A 22,418-nucleotide genomic window follows, 5' to 3' on the forward strand; every position below is an offset into this window, starting at 1 on the left:
CTAATGTGAGCATTGCGCGCAAAGAAAACATAGCACCCTCGATGAGGTTACGATGGAACGTCGAACTCAGCCCCCAAATTGAGATGCTGACAATGTGTGCACTGAAATTTCACCAAAGCGACACTCCGTGCTCCAAAGAAATACGTAAAAAATGGGGGAAAAAATGTACTAACAACAATCTACATGGGGCAGGAGAGGTTAGACCTGGTATTGTGAGGGTGTGTGTGTATATGTGTGTGTCTGCGGGTTGAGTACACGATGGAAATACCAAATAACTTCACTTAGTTATGCCCAAGAGCGTACCGAATAGACGAGGACTTTCATGTGGAGGTGGAGAGGGTGGAGAGAGTGGAGAGGGATTAAGCTGGATGGAATGAGAGAGGGGAATGGGCAAAGGAAATGGAACAACACTTGTGTCAAATGGCTCAAACGCAAAGCAATCAGCGATGAGGCATCAATAATTCGCAACGCGTTTTGGCCACTCCCAACTTGAGGGCTGCCTTTCCGCTTTGACCAAAATGAACTAGGATTCCCGTTTGATGCCAAACGGTCACATTAAAACTAAAATTGCTTTCAAGTTGTGGCTTCGCCTTTGACTTGACTTTTGTTTGTGGTCTGTTCCCACTCGCTTGTTCGCTGTTCTCTGTTCGCTATTCGCTTTTTCGCTTGGCTCGGCTGTCGCTCTTTGATTTATGGCGCCACTTGCAGCTGACAAGCGCCACAAAGTATGCCACATTTTTTCACCCGCTTCCTCTCTCACTTTTGTCTCCTTAGCTGCTTATGCTAAGCGCGGCCTATTAAAGCATCCGACGACTCCTCGACTGTCGCCTCTCATTTTCATTTGGCTCGCTTCGGCTCTACATTTCCTTCTTTTCTTTTTTTGTTTATATTTTATGTTTTCGCGGTCACGTTTTTATCTTTAGGACGCAGCCCATAGAACACAAGCCGCAAATAAATTGGCGTTTGCTTTAATTTTGCTGTGCCAAAATATTTTCCCTTTTCGGGCTTACATCTCGTCTGATTTGTTTGTATACACTACAAGAATGGATAGTGGTAAAAATAATTGTTTATTACATTCCAGTTTTCAATAATTTATTTTTAAATGTGTGCATTCGTATTCCCTAATCACATAAACTAACTAAACTGACAAAATCTTATTAACCATATTGAATTTATTGATTGTAGAGTAGACTCGAAATGTAAATCTAACATGTTACTAAGGATAACCCTAGTTATTATTCTTCAGTTTATGTATAGTTTAATCAAAAACCTTCAGGTATTTGTAGTCTGCCAGTCTCAACTGAACGATTTGACCCACTGTTATTTATCTGTAAAGCAACCTTTGCTTTATTTTATTTATGTTCTATTTCGCTACCCACATACTGATCGCATAACGTTTTTAGCCTTGACTTTTGACAGTATCAAAACACTAAACTTGTCATATTTAAGCATGTATTGCATATATATAATTTATGAGCTACTTTTAGGTATTTCCAGGAATGTTGATTTACTGGTGACTTTCAGCAAAGCTTGCACAATTTGAGGGGAATTTAAAGCACAAAGTCGATGCTCTCCTAAACCGACTGATAGATACAAAGCAAAGCAGCACTTATATAGCAGAAAAGTAAGGGAAAGCTTTGGAGTGAGAGTGAAAGAGACAACAAAGCTTGTTTTCATGTGAATCCACAAGAATTCAGCGAACAGCAGTCAGCAGGATACCACTCATTGCAAATACTTTCGAATACGAAATGAATACGAAATCCTACTGACACAGTGCGGCATGAATACGAGTTCAACTGGCAAATCTGGTAGCGTACACACACTCTTTGGAGTGCCAGATTGTAGCACTTCTTTGTTGGGCCTTTGATTGGACTCTAACCAGCAATGCAGAGGACCACGACAATGACAACGACAACAACAGCGACGACGAACTCAAAGGTGCCACTGAGGTTAGGCGCACAATTGTAATTGTAATTGAAATTGAAAATTGTTGTGACGTCAAGTGTCTGAGAGAAGTCTTCGGAAACAAAGTTGGTAGAACAGCAACTTTTCAACTGCTTCGGCAATTGGCTAGAAGTTCTTGTACCAAAAGTTTGCCTCAATGCTGTCAAGTCACAAAACTATCCTAGTCCCCACATCATATTTGTGCGTACTTTGCACAACTTTTGGAAGATAAGTAAAACGACCAGCTGTTTCCAGAATTTAATATTTAAAATGAAATTAAGTGCGTAATTGAAAGTTGCAACAAAATGCTCAGCATGTTCAAAAACTATTCAAGCAACACCTCACAAACAGATTTTTCCAACAAATAGTCATATTTTCGAAAAGTAAATACCCTAATGTTTTGTTATATTATTATATATTTTCGATATTTAAAAATGCTCCTCTAATTATCGACCATCAATCTCAATTCTCTGCTTTACTTAAAATTAATGGTCTCTAAACTTGATTTTACTCATACTCAAAAATTGAAAATTAAGAAAAATTAAAGCTCAGCTATTTCTTTTCAGACTTGATATGCTTTGTAGCGCATCGGTTATTTCCGTGAAGTGTATAACGAACAACTCACTTTCCATTTTTGCAAATTTGCAACAGCTGGCAAATATTTGAAGATGGTAAATAAAATTTCAATGCAAATACACACTATAAAGCAACCTGGCCTTTGTTTAGATAAAAGCTCTTTTTAATGTCGCCGCATGTGCAAAATGTGTGTGGTTAAGGTCGGAGTGAGGAAGAGTGAGGAAGTGAGGGAATGGGAACAAACACAGTTTATCTCTATGTCATTTTCTAACGCACACTGTGCGGACGCCAAAGGATGTCAAGGCCTAAATGTCAAATGCATTTAAAAATCATATTTTTATGCAGAAAATAATTGAACAAAAAAAGCAGAGAGCAGTGCTAGTGAAAGAGAAAGCGAATGCGAATGAGAAAACAGACAGCATTCACATGGCGTGACAACTGATAAATTCTTGAAGCACGCTAAATTCTACATTTTGTCTAACGAAAACATTAGCAAAATAAATTTCATTTTTATCAGCTTGCTCTAAAAAAAAAGACAGATTTATTTTCACATTCAGTTCGACATCTTTGTATCGCCATTTAGGGTACATTATAGTCGCTATAACTGCAGCTCCAATCTGATACACCCGCTACCCCTACGGTAGAAGGGTATTATAACTTTGATCCGCCAGTATATTTAGCTGAAAATCTAGTATATTTTGAATGTATCACTATATCAATATTCCAAATTTAGCTATTGGTATATTTCAGTATTTTTCAGTATATTAATTTGGTACTCTTTTCCTTTTATTAAACAAGGGTAGCGGGTATCTCCAAGTCAAGCACACTCTGACTGTAGCTTTCTTACTTGTTTTTATTACACTCGTATGTTAGGACAACTAGACCAATTCGCTTGCTCTGCAGACGATTTAATTAAAATTTATGCATGTTGCATGTGGCATAGATTACAATTATATACGCACAGCACACAATAACATTAAGACAGGGCAAGCAACACACGCTCACATTTGCATACGTGCAAGTATTTCTTAAAAAATCAATGTACTATTTCATTGTTTGCTGTGGCTGTAAGCAAGGCAATGACTGAACGGAGAGGGGGAAATGTAAAGCCAACGGCTAACATAAATTGTCAGTTGCAAATCCTTGACAAATCTGCTGCATTGGCTCCTGTCTATTTTTTTTATTTTTCGTTTTTCGTTTTTTTTTTTGTTATTTCGTGTTTTTTCGTGGTGTGCTTTGGCGTACTTTGCGAGATAAATCTTTATTGCCTCATTTTGCGCTCAAAGCTGATTTCTTTTGCCATTCTGTATGCCTTGCCTCAACTTACTTGCAATTTTCGTTGCCAAACTAACAGTGTCTGTCTGCTTGCCATTCGCTTCTCCATTCCGCCTCCCCGCCACTCTGCTGTCAACATTGCTGGCTCTCTTTAGCGAGTGTGGCCAAAAAGACAAAGACGACGAAGATAACGTCGCCTGTGAAAAGCCCGCATCGCAACCAACAAGAGTAATAATATCAACAACAACTTGAAGAATAAAACGACAAAACTTTGCAGCAATGAATGACAAATAAAAACGTAAAACATTTCAAACGCACAACACAACAACAGAAAGACGCAATGAAAATTACCCAAGAAAAACTAAATGGGATCCGAAAAACTTTTCCGTTTTGCCCATTTCGCTGCCTGTCCATTCACTTGTCTTTAATTTTTCGCTATAGCCATGAGTCGGGCCTCTCTTGGAGTTAATAATTAATTTTCCGCTTTGCCAAAAGCGAACTTTAATTTTTTTTTTCCTTTTCGGTCCCGGTTTTCATGGCTTTTACCAATGTTTGTTTTGTACTTATTATTGTGTGCATAAAAATTTTCCATTGATGGGAAATTGGGGTCTTAAGGAATCAGGCCAGGAACAGGACGTGAAAAATTGCTTGACATGATCTCTGACAAGGGTCGAACGGCATTTAGCTAATTTTTGCACATAATAAAGGCCAATCGACTAAGAACCCAATCAATTATTGTAAGGGAATATTTGAACGGGTTTGCATTTGCTGCCGGTAAACTATTCAAAGTAAACAAAAGCTGTTTCATTCAAGAACCCCAAAGCTGTTTGTGTTCAAATAGCTGTATAACTCAATTTTAATCGTTTCATTATTAAACAATACTATTCAGCTAATTAATTATTGGCGCCTCCCCAAAAAATATATAAATATGAATAAAAGCTAGACTTTTTTGTTATTGTGCAGTTGGTATTTTAGTTGATAAACAAACTAAACATTTCAAAACTGTAGTAGATTGCTTGCTTAATTTCCCACTGGGTTTTCCCCGCTGCTTGTAAAGTCAATTTCAGCGAATTCGCTATGAAACACTTCCACACACATTGCAGAGTTCCCACGATAAAAGTGTGGTAGACTCAGCATTTGAAACTCTACAACAAAATAAGCTAGTATGTACAAAAATAAATAAGCTAGAGTATAAAGTTGGTCTAGTACTCACATTAAGCATTCGCCATCCACAACATTACGTATACGCAGCCGGATTCGCTAACGATAGCCCAAAAAACACAATCGCCACTTTGTGCCTTACTGTAATTATGAAGTACCCGTCGCACTGTGGACACCACGAAAAGTCACACACACGCATACACACGCACACACGAACTCACACTCGCGCAGCCGAAGCCGTAACTTTGTATTTGCTTAAACAGCAGCTGGCACAGCCGCCTGTTTGCTTTTCATATAAATTGTTTCGCACAATTTTCGCCACTGTTTTGCCTTTTTGTGTTTTCTTTCTGCTTCTTGTTGGCTCACTGCTTAAATTTTCATACACATTTTCGGTATTTTTCTTTTGCCCGCACGTATTTCATTTAATTTTTGTTACATTTGTGTTCTGCTTTCGGGTGCTTTGCCATATTACTAAGCGTGTTTTAATAAGCTACGCTATTTTGTTTACATATTTGTTAAACCACTCCACAGTTTTTAGGCAGCTCTCACATCCGCGGGCTCAACTGCAAAAAAAAACAAAAAGGGAAAAAGAGAAAAGTTACATAGTTTCAGTTATAGTTACTTGTTGTTGGTGTTGTTCTTTCATTTGTGAATGCATAACCTGGACAATTCCAGCAATTTTAACTTTCGGCAAACCAGCCAACAAACTTTCGCCGCAAATAAACAACAAATGGTTACTAGTGCAAGGTGACTTAAATAAATAAAAAATATTTGTAAACATACCCAAGCAAACATACATTGACGTACGCCTTCACAGTGTTCCGGTTACTTGAAAGTAAACCAGGCTAAGCGCTATACTATCCTGCTGCTAGGACATAAACAAATAAGAAGTAAACAATATTCCCCCAAAATATACCCTATACTATAAACAACTCGATTTAATGCTTATTGAACTCATTTTGTAAACAACTAAAAAAAATTATATCCTCTTTATTAAATTACGCTATTGTAGAGTTGCTTAATTACTGTTATTTTATCTTTATTCACTGTACAACACTTAGACTAAATTATCTGTGCAGTTCAGCACTTAAAATAAGTTATCATTACAAAATACACAACACTTGAAATAAACAAATATCGATAAGAGACGAAGAGAAGAAGAAACTAAAATATCGATAACAAAATGTGCGTAATCGAGGTTAATAAGTAACATTGCGAAATAGCGAAAAGTGAAACATAATAAAACATAATACAAATTTGTCTTTAATCAGTTTTATTTAAATTCAAAAGAGTATTAAGCAGTCCACAGCTAAAAAGTTATATTGCGAAAAATGAAACATAATAAAATGTGTATCTGTTTTGTTAACTTAAATTCAACAGAGTATAAAGCAGTCCACCGCGTTTAGTTATCCGCGTTTCTCCCACCTTGAGATGACTCCAACTAAAAGAACTATACGACCCTATAGTTATGCTAGCTGTGGCATTATTTTAAGGTGCAAGAGCTGCCTGCGCACAAGTGTGTTGCACATAAAACACTCCACAAACGTGCAGCAACTTCAAACAGCTGTATGCCACAAGTACAAAAACAACATAACAAAAATAAGTATATTCGCCGGAAACTTATGGCAAAGCATTGAAAATGAAAACGAACGCATTCCCAATGTGCGTGTATGTCGAGTTATGTGTTAAAGCTGGCACACAGAAAACTGTATCACAACAGCAGAAAGCAAAAAGCAAACGGCAAGCGGCAAATGACATATTGGAAAAATGAGAAAAGCCAGAGTTATTCTAATGCGCATTGGGAGAAGAGGCAGGGAAAACTGAGCTTCATATCAAATTGGCAGGCAATTGGATTTAGTTTTGATTTAGCATCTATTCAACTGTGCTCATAATCAATTGAAAGCAATCAAAGCAAATGTCCAAGTCTCGAATATTCGATTCGAAATGCAATCATCTTGTAATAGATGGAATTGAGTTTGCGTTGACATAAAGTTGTTAAATTGATAATGTTAATATTGGATATTCGATATTCGATAAACCAATCGACCAAATAGAAACGTTAGTAAATAACTTTTTTAAAAAGTTTAATTACAAAGAATAATAACTTAGAAATGTAAATCAAATACACCTAACATTTATACCCTTGAGTTAAATCATTTTGAAATTAATAGAAACTCTTTAATTATGCATGACAACGTTCTGTAAAAAATTAAATAATCTATTAAACTGTAAATTTGTACTTCGCGCAAGCATAATTTAATGAGCAACTTATAATCACACAATATACGTTAATAATGGAAACAAAATATGTAATTTATTGAATTTGCAATTCTAAATGAACAGCACAAATTAAAGTGATGGTAAACGCTGTCATACGAAATATAATTGCTACATAAATTGATCATCATATTTGCAAAATACTATTCCTTCACTGGGTTACACAAGATAAACTCACACCTCTTGGTCTCTGCATAATATTAAAAGATTTGTCGCAAGGCACTCAGAAAATAAAAGATAGAAAAAAATGGTGAAAATAATAAATATATGCCATGCCCTGCAGCCCAAATGAAGACTGTGAGGCAAAAAAAGTAAAAAAAAATAAACAAAGTAAAAAAATAAAATAACTTTCTGTACAATTTTGTGAAAACTGTCTGAAAAATGCGAGCATATATTTTTCAATGGTAAACCGATATGTTGCTGCGCCTGACAGCATGCAATAAAAAAGTACAAGCACACATACACACTCGCACACTCATACACGCGCAGGGAAACACATAAAAGAGGGCGTGGGCATGGGCGGCTCTGAGGAGGCCTGGAAGTGCTCAAAACGCAGCACGCACAGAGCTTTGGCAAACCGCTGATGTGCAAACAATAAAGTTCAAGGATATACACGTTTGTGTGTGTGTGTGTGCCTGAATAAGTAAGTGTGTGTGTGTGGGTGCTTGGTGCCATATGTAATAGAGTTTGTTGCATACTTTGCGGTCGCAGAGCCCGTGGGTCAAGTTGCGCCTATGTTGACTTTAGCAGCCCAGTTAATAGCAACACACTGCACGTCGACATGCACGCAGTGTGTTTGCCGTTAGGCTATGTGTTGGATTTTAATTATGCTAATGCAAAATGCAAACAACACACACACACACACACACGCACACAAGCAGGCTGCATGTGTTGCACCTTGAAGAAAAGTTCTTTGACTTGTGTGCGGCTTCTGTAACCTCTTTGAGCAAACAAACATTTTTTGGGGGCATTTTTAGGTCAAGTTTAATAGCATTTCGTAACAATGCTGCTTAAGCATTTGTTTATTCAGTAAATTAATTAGAGCGCTTTGACTTTTGCCCTTCTCTTCGCTCTGCCTTTCCTGCAACCCTTAGACATGACTTGCATGAGGTTGAGCAGCTTGAGGTTGAGGTTGAGTCCACGCACGCTTTTCGCTAACATCTTGTTGTTGTTTTTAATTAAAAATTCAAACAGTATGGCATGAAGTCGTTCTCCCTTGCTCCTCGCTCTTCTGCAGTGTCTGCGTCGCACTTTTGTGCAAGTATTTAATTACTTCCACTTTCGAAAGAAGGGCGAAGCATCGCGAGCAACCGAAGATGCGAAGAGTAACCCGTTGTCTGATAATTGCTAAAGTACACAATTCCAATTAGTCGTGGATTAATGTTTAGTGCACTTGATTGTTCAGTACATCTGGAAGGAGTAAACTATGCGACCTGCTTTCAACTAGAGTAACTTTTTAGTTGGCATAATTAATTGCCGACTTTAATTTCAGTATTTGTTATTAATCACTACGCATTATTTGATTCACTTGGGTGTTGTTACACAATTTTCTGTCACTGTTAAAGATACATAAATATCTTTATATTATTAAATTATTAATGTAAATATACACCATCAATAAAAAAACATTCCATCTGTCCTGTCTTTCCTTACAAGCTGGAAGCTGAACAACAATATAAAAGGACCTGAAAGACCTGCCCCCCGTGGATGTCTAACTAATGAAGCACACTTATTGAAAAGGCCAAAGCCGAAGTGCTAAATCATGATGACAAATGATATACGTAATTATCAAAAGCTTTTCTTGCAATAAATTTATTCATTATATTGCAGGCAAAAGATTGTCGAGAATTATCACAAAAAAAGAGAAAAGATAAAGTGATAAATAATGAAATCATATTATTAAATGGCAGTCACGCTGAGCCCAGCCGACAGCTCAATCGAGAGTACATTCTTAAAAATGAGCGGAAATTAAATTATTAAATTATGTCTGAATTGAATTCCCAATATGACAGCGTCAAAAATAAAAGAAGTTTGCACTTAAAATCATTAAATAGGATTTAAAAAGCCAACGTTTTTAAAGGACATTTTAGTTCTATTTTCTGAGGAATTCATATAATTACAATAAAATAGTATTTGGCTTTCTTAGAATAGTACCTGTCTGGGAAATATACGTTTTCAGCTACTATGATTGGTTTTAAGTCTTATCACAATTCACAAATCAGTGGCAAGCAATTTAGGCAAAATGAGCCAAAGCGCCATGGGAAAAGATTTTAAGGTTGAGGTAAAACGACCGCAGAGCCCCGAGAAGTACGTGGCGTATGTGTCACGCGTCAACAAAACTTATAGCAGCCAGCATTCACTTGAGTTAGGTCAGAGTCACCGTAGAGTGGCGCGCGATAAGCGGAAATGCGAAATGCGCACTGCGAGACAAAGCGAATCGCTGCTGTTTCAATTTCAATATTTGCATATGCGATTTTTCTTGAAGTTGCCTTTCACTATTAGGCTAACGATTTAGCTGCACAAACACACAATCATAGTACACTCGGTGGCACAGTGAAGCGATGTTAATTGATATTGAAATTCTCGTCAAAATCACGTGAAAATTCTTGAGCTTTTCTCACAAAATATCGCACGCGACAATTGTTTGAACTGATAACCGCACGCGTAGACAGACACGAAACAACTGAACGCGGACAGCAGCGCCCAAATGTCGGCAACTGTCGCCTACAGATGCCGATACGCAGCGCCCAAGCGCAACAGCATGTACCACAATCGCAAAAGAACAGGTCTGTTATGCAGCCGAAGGTCTTCTGAGTTGCCGAACTACACTTCGTGTCTGCTGTCAGCTGTAGGCTTCGGCAATGTCCGGATGCTGGGCAAAGAGAGACTCTCTCTCTTTTGCAGATACAGCATTCAGAGTAAGTGGAACGCATCTCGCAATATGTTCCACTTTCACAGACCGGTATGTTCCTTACTCGTTCACTGGGTCAATATCCACTCTGTTTGCCCAGCATGTGCGTGTTTGTTTGAGTGTGCGTGTGTGTGTGTATGGGTTGCCTCTCATCACATTGTCAATGCCGCATATGCGATGCCGGTTTTGTGGATTACTTTCTGATTTTCTGTTTTGCTTTTGTTAACTTTTTTTTTTTTTTTTTTAAGAGCTTGCAACGCTTTGGTTTTTGTCTTTGACTTGGTTTACAAATATATTTGTTGCATTGCGCATTCTGCGGATATTTGTTGCATACTTTTCAGATGCACTGTTCGCCTGCGGTCGCTCTTAAGCATCAATTTAATGGCCTGCTTGTTCCGGTTACCAAGACAAAGCCGATCGTATTACCAATAATCCGTTAAAGAAACCCGTCAATTTAAGCTGCAAATTAAATCAATATGTTTATGGGTGTATCAACAAATGCTCAACCGAAAATCATTCGACCAATAAAATCGTAACGATAGCCATCGCCCTAGGCTGCTTACTGTCCGCACACCTGTTCATCTTTCACTCGTCCACCTAGACTACAATCAAATAAAATTGCTGACTTGTCATTCGTATATGAATTTACCGCTTCAACTGATATGAAGGCATTTTCCGATTATCATGCGTGCCCAATGCTGATACTCAAGCTGCTCTTCTGTTTCAGACTTTGCTTTCATCTTGGATTTTCATCTGAATTTAGGCACTCCAACAGCAGCTCACAATCAGTGAATCCAAAGACCAAACTGACCAAACGATGGGGTCAACTTCGCATTAAAAGGCTTTCCATAGCCTTTTGTTGCAGCATTACTTGGACAATAACATAAATATGGATGCATAACAACAAGTTTTAGATATTTTCTCTGATTTTATTAATTTACTAACTTTAGTTGCCTTGCAAACTAATTTTAATAAATAAATAATAAGAATATAAACAAATATAAATATAAGTGAATTAATATTTAACAAAAAATAAACTTGTAAGATGTTTGAACTAAATATTTTATTGGATACTCCCGAATTTATTACATTCCTTAGATTCACTTTTATAGCAACGAAGATATTGAATCGATTTTCTAAAAGAAGAACTATACACAAATTCATTGAATTGAAAAATTTGATTTGAGCACACAATATGATTAGCTAACACAAGAGGTGGGTGGGTGTAAAAGGGCAGCAAACAGTTACGAAACAGCATAGACATATACAATAGGGGCAGAACGCTTGGGGTTAGGGTATCGGGGTTTACGACATTTACGAGCGTTTGAGTTTGACAGATTTCTTTTATTAAAGCGACAGACAGTGAAAGGACTGGCAACCGCTCGAGCACATTAAATCCAATTGTACATGTGTATGTGCGACTGTGTGTGTGTGTGAGAGAGTGTGTTTGTATGCGTTTACTAGTTGTGGAAAATTTAATAAAAACAAACCGCAATACAGACGAAGTGATAAAAAGAACCACGCGAAAAGAAGAAACAAGAAAAAAGTTATAGTCGAGCGGACTCGACTGTGAGATACCTACTACCAATATTGAAAAAAGCGAAACAGTACGGTATTATTCTATAATATACCAAATAATATACCACAAAGATTCTAAAATATGCTGGAGACCATATTTTGTGTATTTATTAATATACCAAATTGACTGCACAGGTATCATAAACACTTTAGTTATTATTCCCTTATTATTTTTTATCAATTTACGGTCGAGGCAGTGGTCGTGTTAAAAATTTGAAACAAACTTTAACTGTGTTCGCGCATTACAAGTGCTGTCGAGAAAAAATTATATCTCTATCTCTTATAGTCTCTGAGATCTAGATGTTCATACAGACGGACGGACAGAAAGACGTGCATGGCTATATCGTATCGTCTATCAGGAACATATATACTTTATAAGGTCGGAGATGCCTCCTTCTGCCTGTTACATACGTTTCCTGCCGGCACAAAGTTATAATACCCTTCTTCCCCATTGGTTAGCGGGTATAAAAATCACATAAAGACGTCATGAAACACGTTGCGCACTTGAACGCATTTTACAACACTGGCAAAAAAAGAGTACGCTCAAGGACAGAGAGAACAAGGCCAGGCAAAAAGTGACAAGAGAAGAACGTTTCCAATTTAATATGAATGCAGAAGGAAGAACTAGTTATGTGGATGATGGCGAAGGGGGGAGGAGATGCGCACAAGTCTACAATGCCGGCTCAGAATATGAAGCCCGCAGCACTTTCAACACTTTTGCATGCTCTGCGTATCAATCAACATCATCAGTCTAGGCGCCTAATTAATGAAATAATTAACTTGCAACTTTTATTTTTGCTTAAGTGCTTTCCCAGCACTTTCTCGCACACTTTCACACGCACACACACTCGCCCACTTATACACACATATGTATGTATGTGTTGTATGTACTAAATACATGTGCACATGCAAACAATTAATTTCATCAGCAACAATAGCCAAAATAAACAAGATAGACACAAGGAAAACCAAAAGTGTAGCAAATTTCAAGAAGCCGTCATTGCAAACGCAATAAAGTCAAGGTTCTATTCAGTACACACACTCAATCTCTTTTCGAGTATTTACCAAAAGAAAAGAAAACCTTATAATTACGGAATAAGCATCAAAGAAGTATATCAGAAATTTGTCCTTAACAAAAATATTGCTTAGTCCACAAAATTTCGTGATTGTTCAAATCATATAATACAAAGCTCTTCAAAGAAATAATAATGTCTGATTATGTTTCAGCTACACTTCTAAAGAGTACCTTCAAATGCCTATAGTAATATTTTCTTTCTAATGATCAACGTTAGTGTTTCATAATGATGTCGATATTAATTCCCCGATGGCATTTAATGAAACATAGAATCAATAACGATAATTAAGCATTACGGTCTTTATACTTTTGACATCGAAGATTCTTCGTTTAATGGGAATTCCAATAATCAATTGCTATCTCTTCCTTAATATAAGTTAATCCCTACTCTGATGGAACCCTCTTTAGAGTTAGAGCATGCGAAAATCCATAAGAAACGAACAAAAATGCCTGAGTTAGCAAAAAAGAAAAATACAATGGGAAAGGAAAACGCCTCAACAAAAAAGGCAGAAAGAAGGCTAAAAACAAAAGCTTGATGAGTGTGTCAGCATAAACACATACACATACACACATTAAGCAAAAAAAAAATGGTGGAATAACAACAAAGCGAGAGCAACAAATAAATCAACAAATCAAAGAACTTAACTAAGAAATAAACGAGTCTCGACGAGGCGCGGCAAGCACAATGAAGTAACCCAATGTACACATAGGTTAGTCAGTGCGATTAGACGGGACGACATGCACAAACATGTGTAGAACAGCAGACACACACACATATGTACTTCGAGACACACATACACATATCCTCATACACTTGGTATGTATATTTCGACATAGAACATAGCCTGACAGCAGCATGAGTAATTAACATCGCTGATGAGGATGAGAGCGAAGATGAAGATGGAAACGTGGATGTAAAAGGGGATGTGAATTGCGAATGGAACTGGGATGAGGTTGGGAATAGCGAATGACGACAAGGACAAGGACGGGGGAAGAACGACAGTGCCCATGCCAATTATTTGGATTAGCCACAATGGTGGCTGACTGCGTTGGCTGGCTGTCGGCCTAGTTGGCTGCTTGGCTGCTTGGTTGCTTGGCTGGTTTGACTAGTGTGGCAGCTCTGCGTCGCGTCGCGACTCGACTCGACTCGACGCCATCACAGGGACTGACTCGAAACTTTTGGCAGCGATTTGTGACGCTTCGGCAATTAGTCAAATGCAGTTAACACGCCCTTAATGCGAAAATGCTGCGTCAAAATTGTGCACAGCGAATAATTTATTAGCAAACACTTGAGAGCGTTCTATAAAACTTGTATCGAGTACAAGCTCATTATACTCATCGTAAAAGGGGTTGGCTATTATTCTTAAATATTCTTTAATGAGCTTGAGTGCTAATTTAAACATTCTAGAAATGTGAAATAAATGATTTAATATATATTTTTAAATTAAATTTGCTTGTAGATCACAGAAAAACCAAATGACTATAAATAAATTATAAATTAAAATCACTGTTAAACATGTCATAAAATAATTAGTAATTATAATTGTACCCCAAATAAGAAAACTACAGTCGCTTGAATAATTACGGTATTTATGATTCTTGAAAATTTTGTAGCGATCACGAGCCCACTCGACTGTAGCATCAAATTTACAATTAAATTTAAGTCGAGTAAAATAGAAAGTCATTATAAATTTATTCACTGTAAACACAGAAACATTTTAATCTCTCTTATGCCAGCATTTTCGTTTATTACATATTAACCGAAAACTCAATCACTTACTTACTAATACTTATATTTTTCTTTCAAATTTTATTAGTTTTATGAAAAATGTAATAAATGATTTAGTATGTATTTTTAAATAACATTTTCTTGTAGATCACAGAGAAACCAAATGACAATAAATAAATTATAAATTAAAATCACAGTTAAACATGTGATACAATAATTTGTAATCATAATTGTTAGGCCAACCATTTAAGAATGCTACAGTCGCTTGAATAAGTAAAAATTTTGTTGCGATCACGAGCACACTCGACTACAGCATTAAATTTACATTTAAATTTAAGTCGGGTAAAAAAGAAAGTCATTATAAAATTTTTCACAGTAAATTCAAAAACATGTTTATCTCAAAGCATTTACTCTCTTTTGCCAGCATTTTCGTTTATATACATATTAACCGAAAACTCAATCACTTACTTACTAAAACTTATATATTTCTTTCAAATTTTATTGGTAACTTTGAATAAAATGACATAAAAGTAAATGTCAAAGAAAATGTAAAATCACATTGGCGTTGCGCTTTTCTTTTTGGCAATTATTAAAAGTGTATGCAATATAGGAAATAGTTCTCCCGATTTCTCTTTGCCTCTTTTGCATATCAATTAACCCATTTTGACTGAATCAAACCAATTTGCCAGCCGCGCCCCATTCAACACTTCAAAAATCAAAGCAGTACACCAAAAAAGAAAAAAGTGTATATATGTATTGAGAAAAATCCTTTCGCATTTTGCTCCTCATTGCCAATTAAGTTTAATTGCCTGGCAGGCTAAATGGCTCCAGGCCAACTACTTGAGATATGCATACAAAAGTGAACGCTTAATATCGCAAAAATTCATGCACCTTTCATCCATGGACTCGACGTTGCCTGTGGTTCCCTTGTTCAGCCTTACTGAAGCCCATTTAACAATCAATTTATTCCTCAATAATATTTTGCTTTTGTGCCAGTTGCTGTGAGGTAAGCATGAATTGTTGGGGAGCAAATAAAAATGCAAAAATGTTGTTGCCACATTTTCATTGCATATTCATGCAATTATTCACCACAGTCCGATGCGATTTGAGTTCTGTTTCTAATTGGCCTGATTTATATACGGGAGTGCCAGTTTGTTGCAGTCTGCAAATGTTTTTGTTGCACTCTTATATTTTGCAACTGTTGCACGACTTGCATTCTCAAGCGGCTGTTTAAAAGTGCCAAGAGAGCTAAATGGATTTGCTTTCATGGGAAATAGCCATTATTGTTGTGGTGCTCAACTGACTAATGTTCTTTAACCGACTTCAATGCAAATACTGTACGTATAACATGATTTCATGAGAACTATTGCACTCGGGACTTTACGGTAAAACAATGATAACTAGAAAATAATTCGAAAATAAAGACTAAGTACAAATGTATACTAATTGAAATACTATGGAAAAAAAAGCAAGGTGAATTTGTTTTTAAAACAAATAATCTTTTTTTTTATAAATCAAATCCCCTTCCGATAAAATACACTTATGCAAACTTTAATTTCAAATCCTCGAAACATGCCAAATAGTCACTTTTTTTAGGCATTAGCGCCATCTTCAATTCAGCTTTTATATCTTCAATTGACTAGAAATGCGTTCTCTGGAGTGGACTCTTGAGTTTTAAGTATAGTCAGAAGTCACACGGAGCCAAATAAAGGAATACGGGTGTTTCCGAATGATCTGCGTCGATTTTTTTTTTTTTTTGGTTAAATGGTCACGAAGAATGTTTTTGTATTTCAAATTAGTTATCACAGATCCCTCTGATATTCCCATCATATCAGTAAGGTCTCTAACAGTCAACCGACGATTTTTGAGCACTTCCTTCACATCGTTGACGTGTTGCTCATCCGTTATCTTTGATGGTCGTCCGGAGCGTCCCAAGTCATCAATACGTTCCCGAGGCTAAGGACTTTAAGGACTTTGTACCATTTAGAAACTTTTTTCTGTGACATGGAGAATCCCCAAAGGTCTTCCCCAACATCAAAGTTTCCGCAGCCGCAACTTCATCCGCAAACGAAATTTGATGGGACTTCTCTGCTCAATTAAATCGGACATTGTAAATATCAAAAAAATACACTCTTGGTCGTTTGGTCGTCTCGTAAACACAACCGTTAATATATTACTGATAATAAGGTCGACTTGAAATTTCACCCAGATGTCATTAACACTTCTGTGAACTCAAGAAAAACGAACTAGGCCGAAATGTTAAGCCAGCGAAGTTTAAATTTAAAATTTAAAACTAGAAATGTGTTATGCGCTCCAATATTATATTATATTATATTATATTATTTATGCTATACTTAAGAAATGAGCCAACTTTAATCAGCTTCTTAAACGCGCAAGAGAAACTTCAACGGCAGCTCACTAAAGTCACGTTCTCACGCTGCAATTGCAGTGCTCTCGGCTAAAGCCAGCTACATCTTCAGGTTCAACGTCATCTGCAACCTAAGCTGTGTGATGAGCCCACACAACACATCACAAGCAAGAAATAAGCCAAAACCGCTGATGCATTTCCTTTAATCCATAACTATGTATATATACATATGTATGTGTGCAAATCATATTGCTGTCAGATCGTTTGCGGCATGCTACAAAAGCATGTACAGATGTGCGTGTAACTATGCGTACTGTCACGTGGTCACGTAGCGTATACGCACAGTTGCCGGTTGCCAGTTGCCAGTTAGCAGTTGCCGGCAAAAAGTATGCAACAAGAATTTAATGTTTGCTTTTGACATCTGTTTTATTGAGTAAAAAAAATAAGAGCGAATACTGAAAAGCACAAAATGCACAAAGTACCATAAAGTACAATTTAAGATATAAAATACAAAATATAAATACATTATTTATACACACTCGTATTAGATTAAAATCACATTTGACACACACGGGCGCACAACTACAAAGGAAATACAAGTACATTTGCCCCAGTTCCAACAGCTTTTAACTTCAATTACAAATTACATACTACAATTAAGTAACATTCTTTCAATCAGCAACTTTGACAGCCATTCAACTGATCCCCCTTGTTAAGTAGTCCGTGGAATATAGAGCCAGATTGCTGCTGCAACTGTCGCGGATTACCGTCCTCAACGATCCGTCCCTGCTCCAGCACTATAATGCGTTCATAATCCAGAATAGTGCTTAGTCGGTGCTGTAAATAAATAAATGAAATGAAGCGATAGCAACATCAAGTAAAGCTCAACTTACGGCAATGGTTATAATTGTGCGGCCGTGGAAGGCCTTGTCTGCCGCCTTCAGTAGAGCACGCTCTGTACTGCTGTCCAAGGTACTTGTTGCTTCATCCAGTACGAGGCAAACGGAGCCCCGCAATATGGCACGTGCCAAGCAGAGCAATTGCCGATGCCCAGCACTGAGGCTGATGCCGCCGTCAGTGATTTCCGTGTCTGTGTCCGCCAACCAGCCAAGCCAAGCCAAGTCAAGCCAAAGAGCAAAATGAAGGCGCAACGCCATCAGGTGGCCATCCAAATAAAATAAAAATATATAATAAAAACCGGTTTTTAGTGCGTAATTAAAGTTGCATTTAATAAGCGTAACGTTATTGCTGCTCGGCTAAGCACGCATTTAAGCCCTAACGAGGCGTATTAAGTCGAAGGGGCAACCCAAGAAAACTGCGTAATGTGTGCAAGGACAGGACATGGCAAAGTGTGGCTGGGCTAAGGTTTGTCAACATGATTGAGAGTCTTTTGTGATTAAGCTGATTGCTACTTAAAAAGTAGTTGAGCGCTCTGTGAGCGCACTACTAATTGAAATCCGGCAATAACTAAGTGACCCTCGTATTGATAGCTGCTTGATTGCATCGTGGAGTATCTAATAAATTAATGATTGCATTGGACACGTAAACAAAGAGTTAGCAACTTGAAAGGCAAGAATAAAAAGAATTCGTATAGTCAATATTAATCATACTGAGCTACATTTGTAAAGTTAAAATTACTGTACATATATTCTGAAAAAAGGCAATCAATTTTCATCATCATTTTTGTTATGCTTATCTTTATTTGATGGGTGAAAATTGAAATTTAAGTATTTATCTTTTGAATTCCATGTGAAGTTATAAATTCTCAAACCAATGTTTTTTAGTTGGCTTTTTTTAAATATTCCTTAAAATACCTTTCCTCATAAATATTTACCAAACTGCTTTCTGGTGACATAGAAAAGTATGTTAAATCGTTGAATTCAATGCAAGGAGCCAAACGGTACGCTCATTGAAATACATTTATGCAGTTTACAACTCTTACTACTTTTTTAAATCAGAAATATGCGAACGAATGATTCCATCAGATTCTATTTTTAGACGACTAAAAACTGACTTAACTGACTCTCTAAGCGAAACATTTAAATGGCATTTAGATGCCAGTTTGTTGTACGTCCATAACTGTGTGCATAACAGATATCACCAGAGTACAGCATTGCACAGATATCTGTCTGTCTGGCTATCCATTCGGAGTGGTTAATCAAGTTGGGTTCACGCAAATATACTTGATGGATATACATGTAGCATACGAGTCACACGAGTACATACTATATGTATATGTGGCACATGTAAGCCAATCAGCACAAAAAATCAAACATGCATGAACGTTACATCTACTTTTTTTTTATTTTCAGCAAACATCAAACACACAAGATGGTTGGAGAAGTTTGGGACGCTGCTTGCTGGTGACTGCTGTATGGGAATGGCTCATACTCTGGGATGTATGGGGGGAAAAGCTGGCGAGTCGGCCAAGCCAAACGTCATGTTTGCTGCCAAAAATAAACATGATTTTTTCATAAGGCACACATAGAGGGAGAGAGCTAGCAGAGTCACTGAGCCGCAGTACCCAAAACTGACAGTCAGTTTGTTTGTCTACACAATAAAAACAACAAATGGTTGGAAATATGGCGACACGGGGCGAGAAGGAGGGGGAACGAAGTCAAAAAACTGGTGCAATGTGCGGTGAATTGGACTTACCCAGACCGAAAAGCAGCTGAACGTTGACAAACTCCTTGAGCTGTGCCAATTCAAGGCAATTCCACAACTGCAAATCCGAGTAATAACCATGCGGATCGAGATTTTCACGAATTGTTGCATTGAACAAATGCACATCCTGAGGAATTATCGATAATCTGGTACGCAGCTCGTCCACTCGTATCTGCTCAATGTCCACATCATCAATGCAAATGTGTCCACTTGTCGTCTGTAATACTCCAAACAGGGATAAAGCCAACGAGGACTTGCCGCTGCCCGTCCGGCCACAGATGCCAATCTGTAAGTGCAAAATGTAGTTGGTCGGGTTAAACTCGTTGGGTCGCCAGCTGAGATAAATGTTCAATCAATTGTTCACAACGATTGACAATTGAAATATGTTTGCATATAAAAATAGCTATGTATATAAAGTCGTCATATATATATGTTGTATGCTATGAAAGCAAACTCTTTTAGTATATGTAATGACGCTCTCTTTGCAATTGTCTGATTTAAAATAAGACAACTGTAGTAAGGTCGTATAGACGTCGTTTAACCGTCGCTCCACATTAAAATTCATGTAAATCTTCACTTGGGAAAAGAAATTGTCAAGCCTCTAGAAAAATACTATTGAATAATTGCTGATTCTTGAAAATTTGGTTTAGTTAAAATATTGGTTATTAAAGAAACAATTTTATACAGCATTTCATATGTCTATATACCAAATATGTCATCCAGTATATTTTAGCATTGTTTCAGTATATTAATTTAATATATTTTAAAAATAATGCTGCACTGTTTTAGCTTACTTTCTTGTTAGACTTCACCTAACTTTCTTTTACTTATGCGAGCATCTGGTGGAGTTCTCCGTCAGTCGTTAATTATCTATATATATGGATTTCTTTCAAATGTGTGTTGTATAGCATATTGAATATTTTAGTATTTCTATATGTATTGTATATACGTCCACTGAGAAATGTTAAAAATATAATTGCAATATGCAAAAGATTGATTTGTTGGGGTTATTTAGAGTGCTTACAGCTTGGATCTCTAACCACAAGTAACTTTATTTTTAAAATTCGGGAAAGTTTTTGTTATTTAAAATAATTATCAGAATTAATCAATACGATAACATTTCATGTATGTGAGAAAAGACTGTTCTAAAATCGATTGGCTTTCAAATATTACCAGAATTTAAAGTCAAATATGTGGACTCAATTTGCCACAAGGATAATGGGCTTGAGTATCTATAGATACATGCATCGTTTGACGACTTTCTCATCAGTTGTTGACATTCTGCACTGTCTGGCGAAAGTCAGAGCTATTCAGATTGGTTCTTGGCTTTGGTTAGTTTTGCGGACAAAGTGCATACTCAACTATCAATGGACAAAGTTGCAGAGTCCAAGTCCTGCTGCAGTTACAGTTTGTAAAACCAGAGGCTTTGCTACTTTTACTTTTTGGTTTGATTTCATTACAGACCGAGATGGGTAATGGCACATAGTGCAGTGAAGCCCAAATAACAAAGGGATGGTCTTTTTATACCCGCAACCCATTATGTAGAAGGGTATTCTAACATTGTGCTTGCAGAAAATATATATAGAGAAGGAAGCATCTCCGACCCCATTAAGAATATGTATACATATGTATACTCTATGTCCGTCTGTTCATCTGTCCGAATGAACGCGTAGATTCCAGAGACTATAAGAAGCTAGAGTCGCCATTCAATGATGTCTCAAAATTTGAATGCAATCGAATATCAATTTTATAAGTTATTCAAGAAATACTTTTGTCCTTTCTTTAACTGACAATACTGAGTACTAAACATACCAGTACTCTATGGTATATTTTAAACGTATTACAACATTGATATAGCAAAGGTATATTTTAGTTCTTTTGCCGCACTGTTTCCTCTTATTCAAAATGGTTAGCGGGTATTTTACAGACGAGCACACTCGACTGAAGCCTTCTTACTTGTTGGAGGTATTTTTGTATGGACTTACCCTTTGGCCCGCTGGAATCTTCAAGTTCAGGTGGCTGATAACGTTGTGCCTTTGTCCTTCATAACGCAAGCTGACATTCGCAAAACTAATGTCGCCTCGTTGTGGCCAGGAGATGGGAACGCTTTGGTCTGCACAAATACAAAATATAACATAGATTAGATTAATGTAAACAAATGTTTAGACTCCTTATACTTATTTCTAAATTTAAAACCAGTTCGACAAAGCATGAAAATTTGCGACCTTTTACGCCCGCAACTGTCAGCTGAGAACATCAGGGGAAAAAACGGAAAATGAAACCAGCTAAGCAAAAACTGATGAGGGCAACGGGCAAAGAGAAAAAGTTAATGAAAAGGGTTCCAGCAGCACGAGATCATACTCGTGTTTCAAGACTTTCAAAGTCAATTGCCTGCCTGCGCCTTGGTTTAACAGTAGATTAAAATTATTTATTTCAAAGCAAAATTGAATAATGAACAATTAAGGAAATGTTTTCACACAAAATTTTATAATTGCAGTTCGAATTTTTGATTCTCACATATCGGATGTTCCATACAGTGCACTGCAGTGTTACAACCACTAACGATATTTGTTTTATAAAATATTTTATATTTTATGACAAAGATATAGAATTCATATTCATATTCTTATTCAAATAATTATGAATATGAATACCATCCAAATCTCTTTCCATTCGGCCAACAGAAACATAATCAAAAAATATTTATTGAATAATGACCAATATTAATCTTTGAATGAACGTGATTCATTTTAAATTTAATATCGTACAGGTAACATCCGTTTTAGCTACCAACATATATTCTACATATAAATCGTGATAATTTACGTAGTCAAAATAAAAAGGCGAATCTGCGATTGAA

At 36.8% G+C, this 22,418-nt stretch overlaps 2 protein-coding genes across 4 annotated transcripts in view; both read right to left on the reverse strand.

Annotated features, from left to right (window-relative positions):
* LOC132783610 (uncharacterized) overlaps nt 1-9,899 on the reverse strand; it is a 177,997-nt gene extending 168,098 nt beyond the window's left edge. The window contains exons 1-2 of one of the 3 annotated variants that reach the window (XM_060788880.1): nt 9,388-9,899; nt 5,009-5,519 (exon numbers count right to left, since the gene is read on the reverse strand). The gene's annotated coding sequence lies outside the window, so the exon portion shown is untranslated. The other 2 variants (XM_060788881.1, XM_060788882.1) reach the window with 2 other exon arrangements.
* Nucleotides 9,900-17,308: 7,409 nt separating this feature from the next.
* The window catches only part of LOC132799007 (ATP-binding cassette sub-family C member Sur), a 54,185-nt gene continuing 49,075 nt past the window's right edge, over nt 17,309-22,418 (reverse strand). The window contains 4 exon segments of the mRNA XM_060811151.1: nt 17,309-17,731; nt 17,788-17,984; nt 19,550-19,844; nt 21,544-21,671. Coding sequence (XP_060667134.1) covers nt 17,570-17,731; nt 17,788-17,984; nt 19,550-19,844; nt 21,544-21,671 — 782 coding nt within the window. The 3' untranslated portion in view covers nt 17,309-17,569.

The sequence above is a fragment of the Drosophila nasuta genome, chromosome 2L (genome assembly GCF_023558535.2).
Source record: "Drosophila nasuta strain 15112-1781.00 chromosome 2L, ASM2355853v1, whole genome shotgun sequence".
NCBI classification, from domain to species: domain Eukaryota; kingdom Metazoa; phylum Arthropoda; class Insecta; order Diptera; family Drosophilidae; genus Drosophila; species Drosophila nasuta.